Source organism: Sinocyclocheilus anshuiensis, unplaced genomic scaffold (genome assembly GCF_001515605.1).
Source record: "Sinocyclocheilus anshuiensis isolate Anshui unplaced genomic scaffold, SAMN03320099.WGS_v1.1 scaffold715, whole genome shotgun sequence".
Taxonomy (NCBI): Eukaryota; Metazoa; Chordata; class Actinopteri; order Cypriniformes; family Cyprinidae; genus Sinocyclocheilus; species Sinocyclocheilus anshuiensis.
This window is the reverse complement of record NW_015551089.1, coordinates 1,223,589-1,247,901: the sequence shown is the minus strand read 5'-3', so window position 1 is coordinate 1,247,901 and position 24,313 is coordinate 1,223,589. Positions and strand designations below refer to the sequence as shown.

Here is a 24,313-nt window from a genome sequence, read left to right as displayed (position 1 = left end):
TTTCTTCGCCCACGTTAAATGGTTCGTTATTGGTAGTTTATTGGACTAGTTGCGCTGTCACATACAAAGGACTTTTTTTTTTGTTTGAAGCAGGAGATTGACAGTATTTGGGTTGCAATTTAATGTCACGTGATCCCAGCATATACCGCATCAACATAAAATATTTAGAGATGAGTAATTAAATATTCAAACATTCCCACAATTTATTGCACACATTTGCAAGGTGCAGTTAAGTCAAATACCAGAAGGTGGCGCCAGAGTAATAAGCAAAAGACTCCAACAGACCCGTAATCTCACAGTCGACACAAGTGAACTGTAACATAAAAGATGACGCAATTTATGTTGGAAGCATTTTTTTTTATTTGTCTTTTTATCAGACATACAAATTGGTAAGATGAGTGTAGAGGCTGTTACTTACAATAATACAAAAAAAAAGTATGAACCGTTATCAGACATGCAGTACATGGAGATTTTATACAGTCTGAACATTTTGATTAGTTTACATGAGTTACTCAGTTCTTTAACGCACACCCCTTATTACAAAACACAGCATTCATTAAACTATCAATTCGCTAATTCATTGAAATCAACTTTATTTTCACGTTTTGTTTGTGCAAACGCAGTCTAAACTCTCTGAAACAGCATAACAGTGTCTGAACATCTATTGAATGCTGCAGCTCCACCCCTCCAACCAAGTGACCGAGCCGCGCACATTGACAGCAGTAAAACTTCACTCCCGCATACGCGCGTCGTCATGGAACTAAAGCAAAGCAAAACTCCACGGGAATTGAGTTATGCTTTTTCCTTTGCGCTCCCACTGACTATCCATGAACTGTGTTCCTAATCAATGTGTGTAGACAAATAGAAACGCAATAAACTGCACTAGATGTCCGCGTTTTGATCATTTATCCCGAGATGATGGATTTAACACAGGGGAATGCGCAAGGAGAGTTCCAGATCAGCCGGTCAACTGTAAGTCCTCTAATAAACAGCTGATGCTGAGAAGTTACAGCAATTCTATTTGGATCCCCAAGCTTGCTGTTTGTGCGTTGTTGTTAAGTAATTTGCAACAAGTTTAGAAAGTTAAATCACACTTTTATGTTACGTGTATATTAAAAAAAGTAAAGCTACATAGAATTGTTATTAATATAATAAACAATAAGTAATATGCAGTTAACTGTAATCTGGATGGTCTACATTTATAATTAGCTGTTTTTGACAGATGTTATATATATATGGGGTCTTTCTGCATCTTGATTTTGCTGTCTTTCATAAAGGTGGAAGGCTGTTCGAGCGGAGAGTCTTCACTCTCTCTTGAGCTGAGCCCGAGGAAGAGATTGTCAGCGGAGGAGGAAAGGTGTGCCAACAGACCCCCACCTGAAGGCGCAGGAGCCGTGAGCATCTCTGAATCCGACAGGGACGAGACTAAGCCAGATCTGTGCAAGCAATGTCAGATGACTATTGCGGAACTGAGGAGACAAGCCCTCGCTCTGTCCGACCCTGCTTCATTTAAGGTCAGTGAGTGAGAAACATAATTTCAGTGCCTTTGCAAAGCAAACAAAGACATCCAAGACAGGGGAGATCAGTTGCTTTGCTATTTGTAGCATTTGTAGTACTTATTTAGACTTATAATGTTATCTTTCAGGGAACGGTTTTGATTCATGCAGCATTTGCATGACTAAGAACCTTTTGTTAGTTTCAAGAAGCACTTGACTTTCACTTGAGCTTCAAAGCTCTGGAAGTTCTCCTTGTTTCATTCTGTCACTCTGTTCTTTTCAAAGCATTGTGAAAGCCTCACATAAATCAGATGCATTGCATTGAATGCCTCTTAAAGGCCATTTTGTCAAACCTCATGATCTGATGAAAAGTTGACTAAAATGAGCCCTGTCTTTGTAGTTTTATGACTCCCTTATCAGAAAACCGATATCCTATTCAGGCCCCTATTCACAAAGTTCACCAAGTCATCAAAAGGTTAATCTTTTTACTATATATCGGCACAGAAAGCAAATATTTCAGTGACCTCTTTTTCAAACTATAGGCTTTGTTGCACTTTAGAACAATCAGTAATGCATTGAAATCATATTCAGTCTGAAATGCACATAGGCTTGGATAAAATTGTGATCATGGCTTCAACACAAAATGCTGTTTGAAATGCTCATTGCTGGATGTTTGATGTATGGTCAAAACAGTGATGAAACCTCATCAAGCCTTGAGTGGGATGGTTGGAGTGAGATATGACAAGCTCAGCTGTGTGGCACAATGTTCTCCTATGCCTGCCAGTGCAGAAAGTGGATGGGCATGATGTATAGAGAGCAATCTGGATGAAAAATTAACTATTAAAGTAGCACTAAATTTAATGAAACAGAAATTCATATGGAATTCTTATCAACTTTGAGGTTACATTTCTAGTGTAGATTTTTAGTGCTGTTAAGCAATATCACATGAGCGTTGATGTTGATCTCACTCATAAATAGAGTCCCTTAGTTAATTTCGAATTAATTGCTTGAGTGAATGACTCAATGACTCACTCATAAAAACAGCCATTTTTGGATTTCTGAATTAGATAGATAAATAGATAGAGCACCACCTTAATGGCAGTATTCAAATGTCTGGCTTTGCAGTTTTACTTGAATCTCACATAAATCTCACAAAAAATTGAAACCATCCAGATCGCCACCCTTGCGTTATGTTTTGATGAATGCTGTTAAACTGAAGCTACAAAACCACTCGCCATTGTTTGTTTGGAGTGTTCACAGTCTATCTGCTCATTCCTAAAGCCAAGACATTTATTTTTTTCTCACAACCTTCCGTTTCTAGAGTTTTCAATAGCTTTTCTTACTTTCACACACTGTATTCACACAGTGCGCGAGTGCCAATCTCTGAGAGTCTGTGGCTATTGGAAGTGGCCCATTGTTTTGGGAAACAATGCTTATCTCCCTCCTTGTCCGTCGACATTGGGGGGAGAAAACAGTTGAGCAGACTCGCTGCGCAGTCTTTTGAGGAAGTGCAGACCCAGCTGACCTTCATCATGTATTCAAAGTGTTCCTGTATACACCTCACCAAATTCCCACCACAGTTAAATATAAGCTGTCGACTTTTTATTGTTGTCTGACTTGCTGCTTGGGTTAGCCTCAGGTTTTCCCCCTCCCTTCGCTTTCTTTTGTGGTTGTGTTTCAAGAGAGATCTCATGCTTAGGTAGGATTACAAGCCCTCCGGTTTTCTTTGAACCCCCCCCCCCTTCTCTCCAGGTTACCTCAGGGAATAAAGAGAGGGTTTTTGTGGGTGTGCATCGATGTTGGTGGATGCGTATGACCTCGTCCCACCCTAAGATGTGTTATTTGGTTAGAACTTCCAGAGCTTGCTAATATACTCGCTCATTCTCATCAGCGGTGGTTATCTGAAATCATCACAAATTTGGCTGCCTCGCTCACTCTGGCTGTTTGCCCTGTGTGGTCCGCTCCAGGTGTGGGGGATAAAGCCATGGGGTCAAACCGGAGAGGTTACACCTCTATCGGCTCCACTGCCGACTTAATGAGACTCTGGAAGCACTGGCTATGGGAGTCCTGCTTTCCCTGCAGTTGGGAAAAGAAAGGATGCTTTGTCCAGCTAGAGATGTGTGGTGAATACCTGACCTGAACTTAGAGACTCAAGCGATATGGTTCTAGATGAGAAGCTACAGAGGGTTACTGTTTATCGGCTTCTACCAAAGTGTGGGTGGCCTGTAGGCTTAAATTGATCGAGTTTTCATTATTCTTGATTTTCAAATGCGATTCACACCTGCTTCCCCCTCACATGTTCATTATGAAAATTGCTCTCAGTTTGCTGGTAAAGTCTGGGAACCGCAGCACTAAATAAGTTTCAGATATCACGCTGCCCTAATGACCCAGCTGCACTTCACTGGTTCATACTAGAGCTCATTTATCCTCGGCCAGCTTGTGTTGGCAAGGAGCAGTCAGTTATTTCTGTGTAATTGCCGATTTTGTGTTTTGAGCAAGGCATTCAAGTAGGCTTTTGAATATTGGCATCTATCTATCTATCTATCTATCTATCTATCTATCTATAATCGACAATTATGATTTTTGTCATAATCGTGGAGCCCTACTATCCATCCATCCATCCATCCATCCATCCATCCATCCATCCATGTATTACCATACACTCGCTCTTTCTCTTTTGCTATACTGACTCATTTATGATGTCTTATCTTTAGACTTTCTCTACTTACTTTATCAAACAATCCAATTTATTAAACTATGTACTATGCACACAATGAATACATTTAGGATTTTAGGTATTATTAGTGGTATTTTAATGCCATTTTATTCTAATTAGATTGAATTTAAGATTGAATTTTAGATACAATTTATTAAAATAATTACACAACATTAGTGGTCTGCAAATGGATTTGATGGCACGAGCTTCTCAGATTTTGGGAAACTGAATGAATATTTTATCCTTAGAAGTGCTCAGTCCAGCAACTTGTACCTTCCAAAGGTACCTTCCAGTTCTGTGAAAGGTTGAGGCTAATATGCAAACTTTGTGTCGATCTGTGAAATGTGTACAATACAGATTAATCTAAATTTGATATGTATGTAACATCAAGAGTGATGTAATGAATTATAATGTGATTTTAATTATGGATAAACTGAAAACCGACCTTGTATGTATTGTTAAGTGCACAAAAAACGTATTCCTCATTGAAATGTTCTAAAATCTTAAAATTAGTTCAGAACTGGGTTTCTTCCAGGAAATGTGGGGTCAGCATCGCAGCCCCGCGTGACAGGCCGTTTATTTACAGTTTTCTGCCAAGCACACGCTTGCAGGTGGCAATTAGTCTTTCTTCACGCCCCACAGCTTTTAATGGCTTCACTCTTTTTCACCAGGTTTGCTTTCAGCCTGCGCCATCCTTTGTTTTATTATTTATTACCAATGATTCCCTCGGCTGATATCAGTGAGGAATGGTCTCTTCTCTTCAAACAATAAAGAAGCTCTCCCCTCAGTAGTTCATTCACTTCAATGTCAAGGCACTTAACACCTGAACAATGCCTGAGGATGGAATGCCTGGAAGCTTAACACGGGACAATGGACAAAGACTTCATTGCCTACAGTGATTGGTACTTAACTAGTCGCAAAGCTCCAGCACATAATCGCAATTTAAAAATGGCCAGCATTAACCCTAAATCATATGTCCGGCTACGATTACCATTAACCTGTAAGAATGAATCTGAGATGTCTAACGTCAACCTCTTTCACTCCACTGGCTGTCCACTTCAATTACAAGATCACTCAACAAACTTTAAGGCCATTCGCATCTGGTTTAGAACAATTTAGTGGTTTGGAATGTAGCATTCCTAATCCCATTATTGTGATGAAGGACTACACAGTATATGGTATCACGTTTAATAAGATGAATATGCGCTTGGGGGCAGCCGTTATTTAATCTCCATTGTCCAAAGAGAGGCACTGAAATGGCTGTCATCAATTATAATAGCCACTACAGTTCTAAGGTTCTATAAGCTCTCTGTTGTGACATGTAAGAAGTTTAAAGTCCATTCACTGGGCAGGTCGAAAAGGCCTGCATCCCTCCATCCTTCAAATGCTGGGTGAAACTTTAGATGATGGTTGTAATGAGAATACTTAGCTCTCCTTTGCTGTCAGTCATCTCCCTGAACTCTCTTGTGACCAGACGTCCTGAAAACCCATGGGAGGATCATCTAAAGCAAAGCTAGATGGATTTGCAGTTTGCCGTTTTCATTTCAAGCACTTATCCCCTGCAGCTGTGTGTCTATATGTGCGTATGAGCAACATTGGGCCTGCAACCGCCATGTGAAAGGTCAGTGAGGTAGGCTGCTATGGGATAAGAATCATAACTAAGTATGAGAATGGGTGGACCTCGCCTGATTAGACTACAGTACATTGTCTTGGGCAATAAAGATGGAGATCATTCAGAGCGGTGGCCGATTGTTTTATTCAATTGGCAGTTGCATAAGCCACTCAGGTGTTATATTGTATGCAAGGGCTCAAAAGAAGTATTATGAAAAAGGTGTAGACATGCTTGAAAGGATGCAACATTTTAAAACTATTACAGTTTAAAAAGCAAAACGTTCTACACTCTTAAAAATAAAGGTTCCAAAAGGGGGTTTTCATAGCAATGGCCTAGAAGAACCATTTTGGGTTCGGCAAAGAACCTCTCAGTGAACAGTTCTTAAAAGAACATGTTCTCTTAGTGTGAAGAACATTTGAATAATCTTAAAGGGGTCATATGATGTTGCTAAAAAGAACATTATTACTATAAAGAACCTTTTGTGCAGTGGAAAGGTTCTGTGGATGTTAAACATTTTCCATGGAACCATAGATGCCAAGAACAGTCATGTAACTTCTCTTTTAGAGTCAAATGGATCAGTAAGACTCATGCTGTCATGAGCAGTTGTTAAAAGAACCTTTTTGTTTTCTTAGTTTGAAAAATATTTTACAATCTGAAGAATGTTTTTTCCACTATAAAGAACCTTTTGTGGATTGGAAAGGTTCTGTGGATGTTAAACGTTTTCCATGGAACCATAGATGCCAAGAACAGTCATGTAACTTCTCTTTTAGAGTCAAATGGATCAGTAAGACTCATGCTGTCATGAGCAGTTGTTAAAATAACCTTTTTTTTTTTCTTAGTTTGAAAAATATTTTACAATCTGAAGAATGTTTTTTCCACTATAAAGAACCTTTTGTGGATTGGAAAGGTTTCATGGATGTTAAGTGTTCTTCATGTAACCATCAATGCCAAGAATGTTTATTTTAAAGAATGTGTCCTCTCTTTACAGAGAGAAATGCATCAATAAGCCTCACACTGTTGTGAGCTCATCTGAATTTTCAGGTTACTTTAAATGTGACTTCATGCCCAAAGGCACTGTTCAGATGTTTATTCTGAGGACAATTATTTCCTCACACCCCTACAAGAGAAAAGCTCACAGTTCTCACGAGAAGCAAGGCTGGTTGAAGTGGAGTTGAAGGCCTACTGGAAGTCCTGGTTCAATTTGCTTGCTCCACTTCTTCACTCTCAACCCTGCAGGGTAGGTTTGCCTAGCACATGCCACATCAGTCACCATAAATCACTCAAGTTTTATCTCCTTTAATAGTTTCTCATTCAATTCTGCTCCTTAGAGTTTACAAGAATCTACAAGAAAAATGGCATCTGTCGAACATTTTTACGTCAACCCACACCTGATTCCTTGAATTGTCTTTTCGTTACGTATCTCTAATGTTATTTGAAAGTAACGTGTTGTGAAAATATTTCATGGGTCAATTACGTATAAAGAAAAGATCTTTTCAAAAATCTAGTTTAAAACACATGTGCCAAGTTCTCAAAAATGTACATTTTGTTATTATGTTGCTTTCATATGGTTATAGGAATTTCAATAAAAGTTAAAATTTTTAATTAATTTAATTGTAAATATTTATAATGTTTTAATAAAACGAAAGTTGCATTGGATGTAACTAAGGTTTCCTGCATGCTTCTGCATGTTGGTTGCAAATGACTTTGGTCACACCTGTTAACATGGCAGACTTTTTTCCCAATATTAATAAGCAGTGAAATAAAGTATTACATTTAGTAAGAATTTCAAGTTTTTTTTTCTAAAAATATCCCAAAAATAGAGGAAAATAATATAATTCAAAACATTTACCCCCATCCAGAAAGACCTTGACTTTGTTAACCAGTAGCGTTTTAATTCCAAACGTTAAGTGTGAATAATATTTTTATTATTTAAAACTTTAATGTAAAATATTTCACTTGAAATATGTGCTATCTTTTTTATAACCAGTAGCGTTTTAATTCCAAACGTTAAGTGTGAATAATATTTAACAGCGTGTGCCTGGAAGCGGCTGCCCTGGGTTCACTCACCTCACAGAGGTTCAGACCTCCAAATTGGGAGATGGACGTTTTATGCATGCTGCTCTTGTCTTCCTCTTAACCTTTTAACCCGACCCTTGCCATAGGAAAACCAGAATATAAACCAAAGGAAATGGTGGGTTGAGAGAGCCAAGTACTGCATTGCATTATTGATGTTTACTCCAGTGATCCCTGCTATCTGATTCTCAATCAGTGAGTGTTTAAACTCATTGTTTGCTTCCAGGCTGTTTCACTGTTAAGCTGTGTGCTCAGCTGATATGGCTTTGAAAAGGTCTTCCTAAATTGTTTTATTCTCACTCTCAGGCTTTTGATGTTGTTACAAAGCACTTGTTTTGCATTTGTCTTTCTAAAGGGGAAGTATTGATGCTTGCTGATGTTGTAACATATTCCTAATTAATTTGCATATTGAGATTTTGACCTATTTACTGTTATATGAAGATAAAACTTAGTTCAGGGATATTGTTTGAAACTGTCAAATACGGAAATATGGATCTTAAAGAAACTTGAAGTTCCTCTTATGTCCTCTAGAGGCACATGGGCTTCTTTTAAATCTTTTGCCCATCAAATCAGTTTCTCAAATGTATCTACTGACTTTTATTTTCTATAGGAGGTTAAATTAATTAAATGGATTTTGAATTTGGTACAGTGGACAGTAATATAGCTACAGTGGCCCAAAACACACACTTAAAATAATTAAAATAATAAATATTTAAAACAATGTTCAGAACTAACTTTCTCAGCCATTTTTGCAAAGACGTCTAAGCAAAATGATCTCTCTTTTTCCCCAAAAATATTTTAAGTATATTTTTTTTAAATGTGTTTGTTTTCATTTTTAAAATAATTTGCTTTTTATTATTTAAAACTTGAATGTAAAATATTTCACTTGAAATATGTGCTATCTTTTTTTAAATAAATAAATACCACTTGGTTTGATATTTGCATATTATTTATACATTCAAATAAGTTTGGGACAACTTTATGTTCAGAAAAAGTAAGCAAGTAAGTAAGTAAATAAATAAATAAATATTGTTAATAGCAAGATAGAAAGATCAAGAAAGAAAATGATTTCAAGAAAAGAGATGAAGCACCAGTTATGACTTGCGGCACTGCAGGACAGTGTTTGAATTGTGTCAAAGCTCTTGGAAGTCTCTCCAGTCCCCTCTCAATTCGAACAATGCAGGATATGCAGTGAAAATTATGTCAGAGAAAAAAAATGAGAGTTCACACTGGCCAGTTACAGCCATCCCTTTTTTATTTTGTATTTTATCCAGGCTGCCAACAGTGAGAGGAAAGTTATCAGTGTTATAGGGTGTGACACAGGATACAGGCTGAAGAGGGCTTGAGCAGATGGCTGTGTAGCTGTTTGTGTGTGTGTGTGTGTGTGTGTGTGTGTGTGTGTGAGTGTGTTCTTGGCTGCTTAAGTCAGCATACATTAGAGCAAAAGACTCAGAATAAGCACAGTGACATCACTGTATGTGGCTTGAGCCCAAGAAACACCTCAATGATTTTTGTGTTTGGCTTTCATGTTTTTGTGTGTGTGTGTGTGTGTGTGTGTGTGTGCAAAAATGCTTGAGTGCATTGGCCTTTGTGTTGTGTCAGAGCGTTTGGGAATCCACACGACTGAATCTGTGTGGAAAAAGAACATCCAGGAATGTTCCAACCAAAGTAATTGCCATTCTCTGTCATTCCTCTCTCTGTCCAGTCCTGCCTGCTATTACTGTCAGGCCGACTGCAGGCTAGCAGATAAGACATAAGCTTGTGGCATATCGCACTGGCTCTGAATTTCTACATTTGAACACATCTGGCTATCAGCTGATCAGGACAATATTTCTTTGCCTTTGTACTCATAGGCTTAGTAAACTTTCAGCACAGGAAATAGAACTTTGCTATTTAATCCAGTTATTTTCAACTGGTTTGCTCTAGAATGCAGATTTTACATTGGGCATAAAGTGTTTTCATGCTCTCTGAAATAAATAATTCACCGGACAAATACAGCAAAAGAACATGTCTGTTTTGTATATGTTCAGATGATACAGTGTATAGAATAGAATAGAATAGAATATAATCCTTAGTTATCATTACATAACCACTGAAATTATTTTCATGTACTTTCACACAATGTCACCATAGAACAGCACCGTGAACAAGGACAACTGCCTTCAGTGTTGCCAAGTCTGGGGTTTTCCTGCGGAATTGGGATACTTTTACACTGTTGTCACAGTTTGTTTTTTTTAGTTTGTGGGTTAAAGAGAATGCTATTTTGATGGAGGAGGAACCCTCAGAACGTAAACCGCGGAAAAAAACATAATTGGGCTAGTTTTGATTAGCAGTTAGGCTGTTTTTGTTTCACAGACCTGGCAACCCCGACTGCCTTTGAGCAACCATGTTAAGTGCCTTGCACTTAGCTCAGTCGTGATGGCTCAATTGTTATTGAAATTGTACTAGTAATTACACAACACCACCTTCATGTTAATTTTAATAACCCCATGCAATTAAAATGAGCATTTTGTGGCTTTTAATCCACCTCTGAATGAAAAGAATGAAAATGTCCCTCCCCCCAACAAACCAGTCTCTGACTAGCAACTAACAAATAGCTAAAATGCTAATGAGCCCAAACAAAAATGATTTGATAAATCTCTAGCTCTGAAGTCATCTATATGCTAGTGTACGACTTTAAGGTTTTTTTTTTTTAACTCTTAGTGCATAGCACTAGGGATGTCACAAGCCGATCAAGCATTTTTTTAACTGATCGTATTGGCTCTCCTAAGCCCGATTCTTATTTTACGTCAGCTGTCATGCCAGTGACTTGCAGTAGATGGCAGTATTCGTCTTCCAGTAGATTTTCCAATAGCCATTAAAAGGAAAAGAAGATGCTCAAATGTGCATTCAGCTGGCATTAAAAAGAAGAAGAAATGTGCGTGCATGATGCGCGAGAACCAGTGAAGTCTGTTTTAGCATGTCATAAACTTTTGAGCGTCCGTATTCAATGTATTTGATGCACACTTTTGTAACAATCACTCATTCATCTATCATTTACTTTTATCTGCCGTCAGACTAGCTGAGACGTTGTTGCCATAACTTGTTGCTATGGGTTGCATCTTACTTCGGATTTGACTGAAAGACTGGCATTCTGACACTGCGAGCTTCATGCTTTCTAACCATATCTCCACTTTTTTCCCCTTTACGTTGCAATTATTGTGCTTATTGTATATAAAATACAAGAAATTTACATCAGTAGTCCCATATTCTACCAATGTCTTTATACAGTATGTGCAAATATATACATAGAGTGTATCTAATCTATGTATACACACACACACACACACATTACTTTTACTCTCTGCACAACTATGTATACTCTACATTGGATTGATTTTAATCAATTAAAGTACTTAAATTGTGCATCAAACACTAGGAATATATGAGTATCGGATTGGGACTACTTAGCACTTTTAGCAGATTGGCATTTCAGCCTGCAGCTCCTCTCCAGTCCACCGGAGGGAACATTCACCAGAATTCTAGGTAGTCACTTCCTTCCTCTACTTTTTACAGTGAAAATCTCCCTAGAATCAAAATAGCAATAGCAAGTAGCTAAAATACGCCCCCCAAAAAGTGATTATGAAGAATATGGCTACTGCTTTCAGACCTGCCATGACTAGATACTTTTTTACAAACCTGAACTGTAAACTCATTTGGAAACTCTTAAGGACATGATGGCTTTTCCGGCCTTGACATCAGTGTCACTTTCTGCTGGTCAGTGGGTCAACTGTCAGCCCAACCTGTAATTGTATTGTTGGCATTCATGTAAGTTTGGGAGGACCCTCTGTGGTGTTTGGCCTGGCATGTGTAAGCGTGATATGAGTGTGTGTGTGTGTGTGATGCCTCTTTTGAATGCCCTTATTTATTCTCCATTCTGCAGAACTCATAGGTAGATGTGGGCCCCATAAATCTGTGCATGGAAATGCCAGTCAAAGTTCACACCTAAGTTCATTTCATGCTTCACTGTCTTCCTCTGCGTGTGTGGTGCAGCATGTTAGCGTGAGTCTGTATGTGAGATTTTGCATAAAAATATGCTGCTTTATCATGGAATGATTATCATTTATTCTTTTTGTGTTTGAGAGTGTGTCCATGTTCAGAATTGATTCGGGCTTTTCTATGAAAAGATTTCTTTCAAAGATGGAAGATTTAATCAACCATTACAGTAAAAAATGATTTGTCTCGCTTTTGCAGATGTGATTCACTGGGTTAAACAAAAGCCACTGCTTTCAGCTCTTTCTCTTTTCTGGATAATAGTCTAGTTCAGAGGTTCTCAAACTTTTTAGGTAAACAAAAATTGCAGATAACCTACGACACCAGCAACTACTTTATTTTGATGCCAGAATCATAAGGATGTTTAAATACGAAAGTCTGAACAGCTACGTTACTGAAATAAAACAACAGAAAAAAATATCACAAATAAATGTTAATACATTCAGTTCATTTATTGTTATGAATTCATTAATCAGTGAGTTAATTCTGTAAGTGCTTTTGGTCAGTTGTCATTACATTATTTATTTTAAACTATTTTTTAATAAGCCAATGAACCCACCAACCATTTGGAATTTTTCACTGATCACAGTTTGAGTACTACAGGTCTGGCTGTTTGGGAAGGTGTGCAGTGATTTAATTTCTTTCAAGTAATCAAATGTTTTGATTCTTTAGTGCATTTCAGCAAGTTCTCAGTTTCTGCCTCAATAAAAAGTTGATGATCACCTAATTTAGCATTTATTTGCATTATATGATAAATTGAGGCTTCCTGCAAAGATCTTCAAATCTCTTTTTCATGGGCTTGTAATTTCATGGCATCTGGCTTCTTATATTTTGCGCAAACAGACTTATATGACAAAGAGCAGATAAGAATCACTTCTGTTTTCTGGTTGTGGTATCTGTTCTTTTATCTATAGTGAGTTTCTTTTATGTGATGGACATGTAAAACTGATAATTTGTAAGATAATCTGTAACATGGTTGAAGATCACACTTTATTGTAATGTCTTATGAATAATGGCCTAATGTTCTTTAAACTTTGATTAGAGCAGATGACGGTAGGAGAAATGAATCACTCACATATCTTTGAGTGCTGTCAGAGTGCCAGATCTTGTGAAATAAGTGCCCTTATTTCGTTTTTCCCCTAGGAGGCAAGGGTTGTTCAGAGTTCATATACTGACAAAGAGAGTTTGTTATTTTTTATTTTTTTTTTTTTACTATTCTGGCAAAACCTGTGAAGTATGTTGCTGCAGACTTAAAGATGTAGTCAAGAATCTTTAACTTTGACTTTAATTTGGTTTAAGTGTAATTTACCATAAAACATGCCAGCCAGCACATCATTTAAAATAGTTAAACTACAGTCAAGACACTGTTTATAAAGTATGTGTATTTCCAGCAAACAGTAGCTAACTTTAAATTTTCCATTACAAAACACTAAGAATCACAATTAGGGTAGTATTTAACTAAAATAGACACAAAATACAACTTTAACAACCAGCAGAACACCCTTATTTATATAAATGAGTATAAAGCGTAGTATATTGCGCTATAAAAAGACCTAAAAAGTTGTTGAGGCACAATCAGAGAATCATTTTTTAAAATACTTCATTTACATCATGAACTGTCTGAATGATTCGATTCATTGTCTGAATGAACTGTTTCAGGAGAGCATGTTTGATTATTCAGCTAGCTTTAAAAACAGAGATGTAGCATTTTGCTACGCTAAACCACTGCTTGTTAGAAAAAACTAGCTTGTTACATGAAAACTTGGAAGAAATGTCATTTTTATGATGTCAGTGCCATATTATACCGCTGGCTGGCCTGTAATTGCCTCTCTCGCTAGTGTTCTGTATAACCCAATCTGTTACCATGGCCTTGCTAATGATGTTGCAACAAAAGCAGCACTGTATTAGCCCATTTGTTACCATAGCACTGTTTATGATGTCAAAATGCTACCATCCTTTTCCTAGCCTGAAGGCTTTTATGATGTCCGATTGCAACATGGTCCTGGAGAGCATGCGTTTTATCCTTGCAGTGTGTCAGCTATTTTACCTCACACCTCCCTTTATGAGCCCCACTGATGTCTTTCCCACAGACATCAACCACTCGCCGGTCCTCTGTGTAAAAGCTAGTCGGGACACTTAAACAGCACAGTCGGGAGTTTCACACAGGACCCTGAAGTCGCAGCCTTAAAGCAGTTACAGTTACAAGTTGCGTGTTATCCCTGTGGTCCTTCCATTAAAGGAGGAGTTTAATTATCAGTGGCGCAGCTATTAATGTACGCTTGTTATGCTAGTAAAGGGGCAATGGGTGGTGTGGAGCAATCTAGTGTTCTACTTTCCCACACTATCTGAGCCAGCAACTGTTGATAGAGTTGTTTGTCTTTCACTCTTTCATGTTCCTTGGAAGTGCAGTTATTCGACTTTTTTTTATTAAAGGGTTTTTTAGAATAAGAGTAGATATGTATCGGCTGTAAGAGTGTGAAATTTACGGTTGTGCACCATTCAGAATTGAACTGGAATTGCCTTTTAAATTTAATCTAAGGCAACAAAAATGAAGTAGAATTAAAATGAACTAAAATTCATAGAACTATGTTTTTTTTTTAAATTTAAAACGCAGTGTTCAAGACACTTTAAATATTGACACTTGACTTAAAGCCTTGTTTAAAATTCTTTTCAGAGCCCTTAAGTTTGAATTATGGACAAATAGGACGATAGATAGATAGGACGATAGATAGATAGATAGATAGATAGATAGATGGATGGATGGATGGATGGATGGATGGATAGATAGATAGGCCTAGATGGGTGGATGGATGCATGGATTGGTGGATAGAACGATAGATGGATGGATGGATAGAAAAATGTAAAATAGATGTGAGTTGTAAAATATGGTTATAGTTAGCATGAAAGACTTGGCTATCACTCACTACATGATATCAAGATATGGATGGATGGATAGATAGATAGATAGATAGATAGATAGATAGATAGATAGATATGCTTGTATGGATGGATGGATGGATGGATGGATGGATGGATGGATAGATAGATAGGCCTAGATGGGTGGATGGATGCATGGATTGGTGGATAGAACGATAGATGGATGGATGGATAGAAAAATGTAAAATAGATGTGAGTTGTAAAATATGGTTATAGTTAGCATGAAAGACTTGGCTATCACTCACTACATGATATCAAGATATATTTTACCCATTTTGGAACACAAAACAAGATATTTTGAAAAAAAAAAAATGTTTGTGTGTGTGTGTTTTTTAAGGACCTTTATTTAAAGGACCAATTCTCACTAATATCTAACATGCATATTACTAGCATATTGGCTGTTTATTAATACTTATTAATAAAGCACATATTAATGCCTTATTCTGCAAGACCATATTTACATCCCTTAATTACGTTACTAACTATTAATAAGCAGCAAATTAGAAGTTTATTAAGGCAAAAATCATACTTTATAGCTAGTTAATAGTTAGAATTGGACCTTAAAATAAAGTGTGACTCTGTTTTTTGTCCATATAATGACTATAATTGTTTGGACGAAAAAAGTTGAGGCATTCTTCAAAATAACTTTTGTATTCTGCATAAGAAAGAAAGACAAATAACTTTTGAAAATATTTGAAGTTGAGTAAATGATGATAGAATTTATATTTGGATGAACTATCCCTTTTGATATTTATGTCCCATTCACACTAAAAACAATAACTATACAGTACCTTGCAAAAGTATTCATTTTTTTTCACATTTTGTTATGTTGCTGCCTTATGTTAAACTGCTTTAAATTACTTTTTCCCAAATCAATCTACACTCCATGCACAATAATGGTAAAGCATTCAAACATCTTTGCAAATGTATTAAAAATAAAAAACTTAAATGATTCCATTGCATAAGTACTCATACCCTTATCTGAGACAGTTGAAATTTAGCTCAGGAGCATTCATATTACTTGTAGATGTTACTACACTTTGAGTGAAGTTAACCTGTGGCAAATTCAATTGAATGGGTATGATTTGGCATCTGGCCCGCATGGATTTCACATGGGCCAGATGTGGGCCGGATCTGGGCCAACACTATGTTGCTGTCTGGGATCTTAATAAAAGGTCTAACAGCTGAAAATGCATATCAGAGCAAAAACCAAGCCCTGAGGTCAAAAGAACTGCCTGTAGAGCTCAGAAACAGGTTTGCATCAAACCACACGTCTGGGGAAGAGTTCTCTGAAAAATCTGCTTCATTGAAGGGTCACAGAAGCATGTAGTCTCTTAAGTTATCCTTAATGGAAGAAGTTTGAAACAACCAGGACTCTTCCTAGTCTGTGAATGTCCTTGAGTGGCCCAACCACAGCCTGGGCTTGAACCCAATCAAATATTTCTGGAGAAACCTGAAAATGCGTCATCCAACCTGACAGAACTTGAGAGGTGAAGAGACGAGGAGAAGAATGACAGATAATTGCCAAATGATGATGAGAAAAGCTTGTCGCATCAAACAAAAAAGATTTGAGGCTGTAAAGGTGCTTCAGTTAAATATTTAGTTATATACTTATTTCAGTTTTTTATTTTTAATACATTTACGATGTTGTGACAATTCTGTTTTTGCTTTGTCAGTATGGTGTATGGAGTGTAGATTGATGTGGAAAAGAAGTAATTTAAAGCAGTTTAACATAAGGCAGCAACATAACAAAACGTGAACATTTTTTTAAAAGGCACTGTAAATTTACCGATAAATACAACTATATTAGCGTCCACACCAGTACATGATAACATGTCGTTTATTATAAATGCACATTGCAGTTACATCGTCTGCCTCTATACTTAAAGGGATAGACAGTTGGTAGTTGCCATTGACTTCCATAGTATTTTTTTTTCCTACTATGGAAGTCAATGGCAACCACCAACTGTTTGATTACCAGCAATCTTCAAAATATCTTCTTTTATGTTCAACATAAGAAAGCAACTCGTACAGGTTTGGAACGACATGAGGGTGAGTAAATGATGACAGAATTTTCATTTTTGGGTGAACTATCCCTTTAAGCTCTTTAAAGTCGGGTGCATCCTGATTGGCTGTCAATGTTTTTATCGTTCATCAGGTAGAAAAACATTTTTCTAAACATGCACCAACGATATTGTTCCTCTGTGTCTTTATCATTAAAATTGTGTTGTGCTCTGTTCTCATAGAATTAGAGTGATTATTAAAATTTTAATGTTACAGTTATGGTTATAGTTATATTGTCTTTTATTGTCTGGCATCCTAGCATCATGGCAGTGTTTTTTGCATGGGCATGACTTCAGAAATTGTAAAAAGCTAAATAAATTAGAAGAAATGCACATATGCCTGCTGGTAGAAATAGAGAAGTGAATGTGTTTTGTGTGTTTTTGTGGGGCTTGTGCGAGAGTGTATGTATGAACTGCCGTGCTGCGTGATTCTTAATTAACTCTTGAACAATGGTCCCAGTGAAGATCAGAGAGCCAAGTGAGGGGCTTGTTGTGTCTCCTCGTGAGCAGCTTCCTGAACACATGAAAACCGCACACACTGCCCCAAAAAACACGTGTGGAGAGAGGAGGAACTCCTGTCAACACCAAACTATGGCCTTCAAAGTGAATGCCACCCCCTGCTCCACCTCCCACCCGAACATGCAGACAGCAGAATACATTCATTAGGATGCTTTAAGCACACGCTCACACTGCATACGCATACATGTACGCATTGTTCTTTTTTCTTTCTTTCTTTTGTTTTGGTGCTGTGTCTGTCTGTCTGGTTTTATTGTCGAGGGTGGGGTTGTCAGGAAAACAAAATTTCACACACTATTACCAGCGAAATTTCATGAATTTCTATATAAATGTTGGTACCTAAGCAACAATTTATATGATAATTAACACTATTCCTTTTAAGATAAATTATAAAAAGATAAATGTTAAAATAAATATAAAAAATGAATAAAACTATTGCATATAGCAATGGCATTTTAAAATAAACAAACAAACAAATAAATAAATAAATAAATAAAATAAACAAATAAACAAAATAAATAAATACAATAAATAAATAAATTACAAGAAATAAAATATAAACAATGAAACAAAGATACAGATTAATTTTTTTTCTGTATTTAGCATTATATGGAAGCTCGTTTTTTGTTTCGTTAAGCTTGTTGAAAAATATGTGATGGGAGGAAAAATATTGCAATGTTTTTGCATTCACTCGCAAAATTTTGTGTGCACTTGCATAACTAGTGGTGGAATTAATTTGAAATGGGAGGAAAGATGGATGGATGGATAGATAGATAGATAGATAGATAGATACGATAAATATTTTTGCAAATATGAGATATAAACTGAATAATGAGAAATAAAGTCACTTATTCTTTTAAACTGAGGTGCAATTAAAGTATTCAAATTCAGATATTCAGAAATTATGATATCTGACAACTTGTTCTGAATTGAGTTGATACTACTGATATTGGCAGGTGTTCTTTACATATTTCGGTCATGAAGGTCATATATCTGATCCACAATCTTTGATTAACAGTCGAAATGAATTCCTGGGAAGTGAATTGACCATGCTGAAGTGATATACAGTAAATCACACGTATAGTGTCCTGCCATGGGTCACACCCTTCATATCCCTGTTTTCTGAACTGTGGAATCAAGAGTAGGATTCCAGCCAATGCACACCAATACAGCAATTTCCTATTTACTCATTTCCTGTTTTGACAGGAAGCAGAGGAAGATGGCTTGCTCGCACAAACAGCGATAGCCATGGACTGCTGGGTAGCGCAGCCAGCTGTCCTCAGGTAGTTGCACGCAGGCGTTGACTGACCGCTTATGCCCTGTTAATGAGATTGGCCTGCCGCATGTGTTTAGGAAAGGAAGCTTTTGTGAGGAATGCTGTTAATCTTTTCTGAAGTGGTGCCCTTTTTTCTAGGATGCTCTTTTTGACCCGCACACAATGCGACACTTTTGAAAGCACCGGTTTCTTTTGTTTTTCCATCACATTCCATCCATCACTGTAATCCATCTTTCTGTGGGCAGGGAAGTCGTCTCCTCTGTTCACACCTAGTTTCCCCCAGTGGGAGTTGAGTCGAGATGTTACAATGGACCTAAGAACCATTTTTCAGTTGACACTTAAGTTCAAATGTAAGTGCCTGGCTGCCCTGTGGAGACGAACACCTGCTGATTCATAAACAGAGAATCACATGACCAGGCGAATACTAGCTTTATTTTGATAACTGTTATTACTGGGTACAGAGCCCCACATGTGGGGAAAAAAGACATTGTATCTACAAATTAGGAATTTGTTCCTACAACTTGTTGTTAATTAATTAATCAACGATTGAACTAAAACAAGGAAACTAACTGATAAAACGTAGCCATGAATTAAGTTATGGTAACTAATTCTTAATTTATAGATGCATTATCTATTTTCCACTGCATGTCTTATGCAGGGCTCTATAATTGGGTAATTTTGCTTGTGGAATAAATTGAATATATTGGTGGCAGTGTTATTATAGTTATCTAAAACTAAAATACAATAAAAAGTACACTGATTTTATTTCAGCTAGTTGTCAGAATAAAATTTCTCATTTTTATTTAGTTTAACTTGATGTACTAAAATAACTCAAACTAAAACTTAAATAATTAAATAATAACATCTACATATAAAGACACAGTTAAACCAAGAAAAGAAAAAAGAAAGGAAAATGAAACTAACTAGAAGTAAAAGTGAAAGTAAAGTAAAATAAAAGCGAAAAAAGAAATTATTCAAAATATTATATTCAAAATAATATACAGTGCTGCTTGAAAGTTTGTGAACCCTTTAGAATTGTCTATACAATTCCATCTACATAAATATAACCCCAAAAAATCATCAGATTTTCATGCAAGTCCTGAAAGTTGACAAAGAGAACCCAATCAAACAAATGAGATGAAAATATATACTTTATATACATTTTATATACTGTATTTATATATATATATATATATATAGGAAAAAATTATACATTTCTGTGCAGGGAAAATTATACTTTATAATAAGAAATGCAAAATAGTTTCCTAGACAGTAACAAATATTTATGTCCATTAAATATTCTCAATTCCAACATAGACAGAAATGTGTTATTTATTTATTTTTTAAAGAAGTATTTGTGATTATGCTAAATCTTGAGACTAACCTCTTTCTCAGATTGCAACCCAGATACATGACAGGCAGCCAGATTGCCCTGGTACCATTATGCATTGCCTCGAATAGCTAATTAGGAAATTCAGTGATTATTAACCTTGGCACTAGACAGCGATCTCCTCATTTCTTTCATTATAGCCTGGAGTTGGTTTACTCTAAATGCTACTTTTAGTTTGACTGTAGAGAGAAAGCAATTGCACGCTGTCAACTGCACACAAAAGCCCTCTGTTTTAGATTCTTGGAAAGTATTATGCTTTGACTTACTGTATTACAGTACTACCTATCTTAGCTGTTTGACCTTCTGTTTACTCTGCCTTTTAAAATCTTTCAATGCTGCATTATTTTAGTTCTTCTTCTTCTTCTTCTTTTAGCAGATAATTATTTTATCCAAACCAGTTTTACTACACAATGCCCTTGGAGCAACTTGGAATTAAGTGTCTTGCTCACGAGTGCTGTGGTTTAACAGTCCCTTCTGGAGTTTAAACCAGCAACCTTTGATTTGCCAGGCTGGATCTCCAAGGTGTAGAAGCAGATAATGTACCTTCAGTTATTATCACAAAATGACACCTGAAAAGAGCAAATAGGACCCTGAAGTTTTTTTTTTAAACAATAATGACTGACATTCTGTACATTATTCTGAATATTTCAAGGCTAATAACCAAATAAATAATGGATATGAAATTTGGATTTGAATTTTCATGTGAGAAGAAGTTTGATCATTATGCAAATACAGTTGACCAATCAGAATAAAGTATTCCAGAGAGCAGTGTATACTTATACTTTAATATACTTTAAAATTTAATTTATTCCTGTAAAGCAAAGCTGAATTTTTAGTGTCACATGATCCTTCAGAAATCATTCTAATATGCGAATTTATAATCAATGTTGGAAACAGTTGTGCTGCTTAATATTTTTTGGGACCTGTGATATTTTTCAGGATTCTTTGATTAATAAAAAGTTTAAAAGAACAGTGTTTATTCAAAATAAAATGTTGTATTACAATATACACTATACTATTAAAAAGTTTGGGGTCAGTACATTTTTTCTTTCTTATCTATTTATAATAAATGCTGTTCTTTTTAACTTTTTATTAGCCTAATCAAAGAATCAAAACAGCACAATAAAGAAATATTAAGCAGCACAACAGTTTCAACACTGATAATATATCAGCATATTAGAATGATTTCTGAAGAATCATGTGACACTGAAGACTGGAGTAATGATGCTGAAAATTCTGCTTTGCTTCACCAGGAATACATTATATTTTAAAGTATATTAAAATATGAAACCAATATTAGAAATTGCAATAGCCTAATAGTTCACAATATTAGGCCTGCTGTTTTTTTTCTTCTGTATTTTCGATCAAATAAATACAGCCTTGATGAGCATAAGTGACTCCATTAAAAAACAAGGTCAATTATTTATTAGGTTTATAATATAGGCCTAACATAATATAATGTAATATCAAAAAAAAAACTGAAGCATTTAAACTGATAGAAGAGAATAGAAAAGAAACTGAAGCATTTAAACCGAGTTCTGCAAGTTAAATATTTTCAAAGAAAAAAAAACGTGAACGTGAATTCTTCTATAGCTTTCTAAACATCCCTATGAAGTGCAGTTTGCACAATACACCTGTGTGTGACTGTAAATGTCTCTGTTTTGTAACTGTTCTGTGCCCATCATCCGCAATTTCCAGCACGTAATCAAGCCACTCTTCTTTAAAACACGAGGACGTTTTATTTCACGTCATTGCTCTTGCGTTTGCTCTCCATTTGAGCTATTTCGTCCGCAACCACTGAAGTATTCGGTTTCTACAGCGACTCATTTGGCGCACATCATTCTCTTTCTATGAAACCTGTAAACCGCATTCACCGGTTCTAACTCTATAGCGATATCAACTTTATAGCGGTTTACCTGATCATAGCAATTATTTAGTTTTTTCTAGAATACAATCAAATGGCTTTCCCAACTCATTTTTGCGTGCGCGCGGCACATTATTTCTTCTGCACGGCCGCGGTGGAAGAAGTGTGTGGCCGCGCGCGCGCAGCTTAGAGGGAATGTTGATTATGATGTTGATAGATGTATTGTAAATCAATTCTGTAGCAGTAACTCAGTGAGGATGTGGCATGTGTGTGGTTATTTTGTGAGTGGTGAAGGTGAGGGGTCAAAGCTCAGTGCTCCTGAATGCTTAACTCTGGAGCTGCACTCCTACCCTGACCTTCAGGAGCGGCAAAATTAGCTGACCTTTGACATCTCATCCCAGCCAATGAACCTTTAGGCTCAGAGAACATGCTCACACATGCTTTGTCCTGGATTTTGTGTGTGTGGACATCTTAATAAGGTTGCTCAGACAAATGAAGATGATACTCTGTCATGGCTCTTATAGTGTCTGACTTGGTTTCGTTTTCTGCATCCAAACTATTACTGTTTGCCTTAATTGTGTGGATTTTATGTCTATGCTTTTATATTGGATAAAAGTATCTATCTGCTAATTTTTACAGCAAAGTAGCCAATTTATACACTTTTGTAGCAGGTTATAATGTTAGTCAAGGTTTCTACCAGTAAATAAACAGTCCATAGTTTTATTTTACATGACCATTTTGTAACCTGCACAAACTTTTCCCCGCTTTGTTGCATAATGAAATTGTCAGACAGCAATTTATCAAATATATTAAGGGCAATATTGTGGACATCAGTGTGTTTTCTTCTATGGTCAAACAGCATTTTAGTGGCAAGATAAGATAAGATAAGATAAGATTACATTTATTAAATTACATTTAATATTTTCAAACGGAAATCAGAATTATTATTATTATTATTATTATTAACATTATATTATTATCAGGATGGAGAAATGTATTTCGAAAAAATAATGCAAAATAAAAGTTGTTATTAAGCATACATTTGGCACTAAATAGTGTTTATAACAAGAAATTTTGATTTTCTTGAAAATTTGATGTTTTATTACATTTGTTTTGTTTAGTATGTTTGTTTCATTTTAGTGTTTTAGATAAGTTCGTTATGACACTATTGTCATATTATGACTTTAATGCTCATAATGCTACAATTGTTTTTCTTGTAATTTGTACTTATTCAAAATAATACTACTTTAATCTTATGACTATATTCTACTGACTCGATTTCCATAAAATGCGTATTATGAGATTATTCTTAAAACATTACGACTTTATTCTCAAAAAAAAAAAAAAAAAAATAAATAAAAACCTATATTTTATTATATAAATTTGTTATTTTCAGAAAATTAATAAGAGCTTTATAACCTTTATGAGAACTGTTTAACACATTCTGTAATGTCATAGAATTAATGCCGTCAGATTTTAATTCCTCTTTTAACTGTATTCTTTCCCTTTCATATGCCCTACAGTTAATCAGCACATGCTCTACAGTTTCTGGAAGTCCACAATGATTACATTGACCAGATTCATGTCTTCCTATCATCTGGAGTGATTTATTAAGAGTAGAGTGTCCAATTCTCAATCGAGATATAACTGTATCATCCCTTCTATTACCATAAGCAGTTCTTACTTGTCCTACTTGTTTATTTATATTATACAAATGTCGCCCTTTGTTACCTTTATCCCATCTCTCTTGCCATATCTTTCTGACAGCTACTTTAATTAAACCTTTAATTTCAGATTTACTCAAGGGTATATGTATGTCAATATTTGTGTGCTTAAGAGCCTGTTTCACTATCTTGTCTACCTCCTCATTTCCTTCCACTCCAACATGAGCAGGCACCCATACAAATTCTGCTAGAATTCTCAGTTGCCGTATTCGGTACAAACTTTGCAGTACTTCTAATAAAATATCTTGTCTAGATTCTGATTTTCCACTCAATATACTTGTGAGTGCAGAATATGAATCTGAACAGATTACCACTGTTGTTGGTTGGATTTCTTCCACCCACTGTAAAGCTATCTGAATAGCGATCATCTCTGCTGCATATACTGATATATTATTAGAAGTTCTTTTTGCAGATTTATATTTAAAGTGAGGAATATACATGGCAGCACTTGTACGCCCAGTTTCTGGGTCTTTAGAACCATCTGTATAAATTTGTAAAAATTGAAAGTAATGACTATCTAAATGCTGCTGCACTATTGTCTCTTTGGGAACATATTTCTTGTTTTCGTTTATTAAATTAAATATCTGCAAATCAACTGTTGGCATAGAAAAAAA

The 24,313-nt window shown here is 36.0% G+C and overlaps 1 protein-coding gene across 1 annotated transcript in view; it reads left to right on the top strand.

The window, feature by feature from the left end:
* Positions 1 to 24,313, top strand: part of LOC107662598 (kinesin-like protein KIF26A) — a 97,822-nt gene that overhangs the window by 1,042 nt on the left and 72,467 nt on the right. The window contains exon 2 of the mRNA XM_016452672.1: positions 1,278 to 1,514. Within this exon, the coding sequence (XP_016308158.1) occupies positions 1,278 to 1,514 (237 nt within the window). The remainder of the gene's footprint in view (positions 1 to 1,277; positions 1,515 to 24,313) is intronic.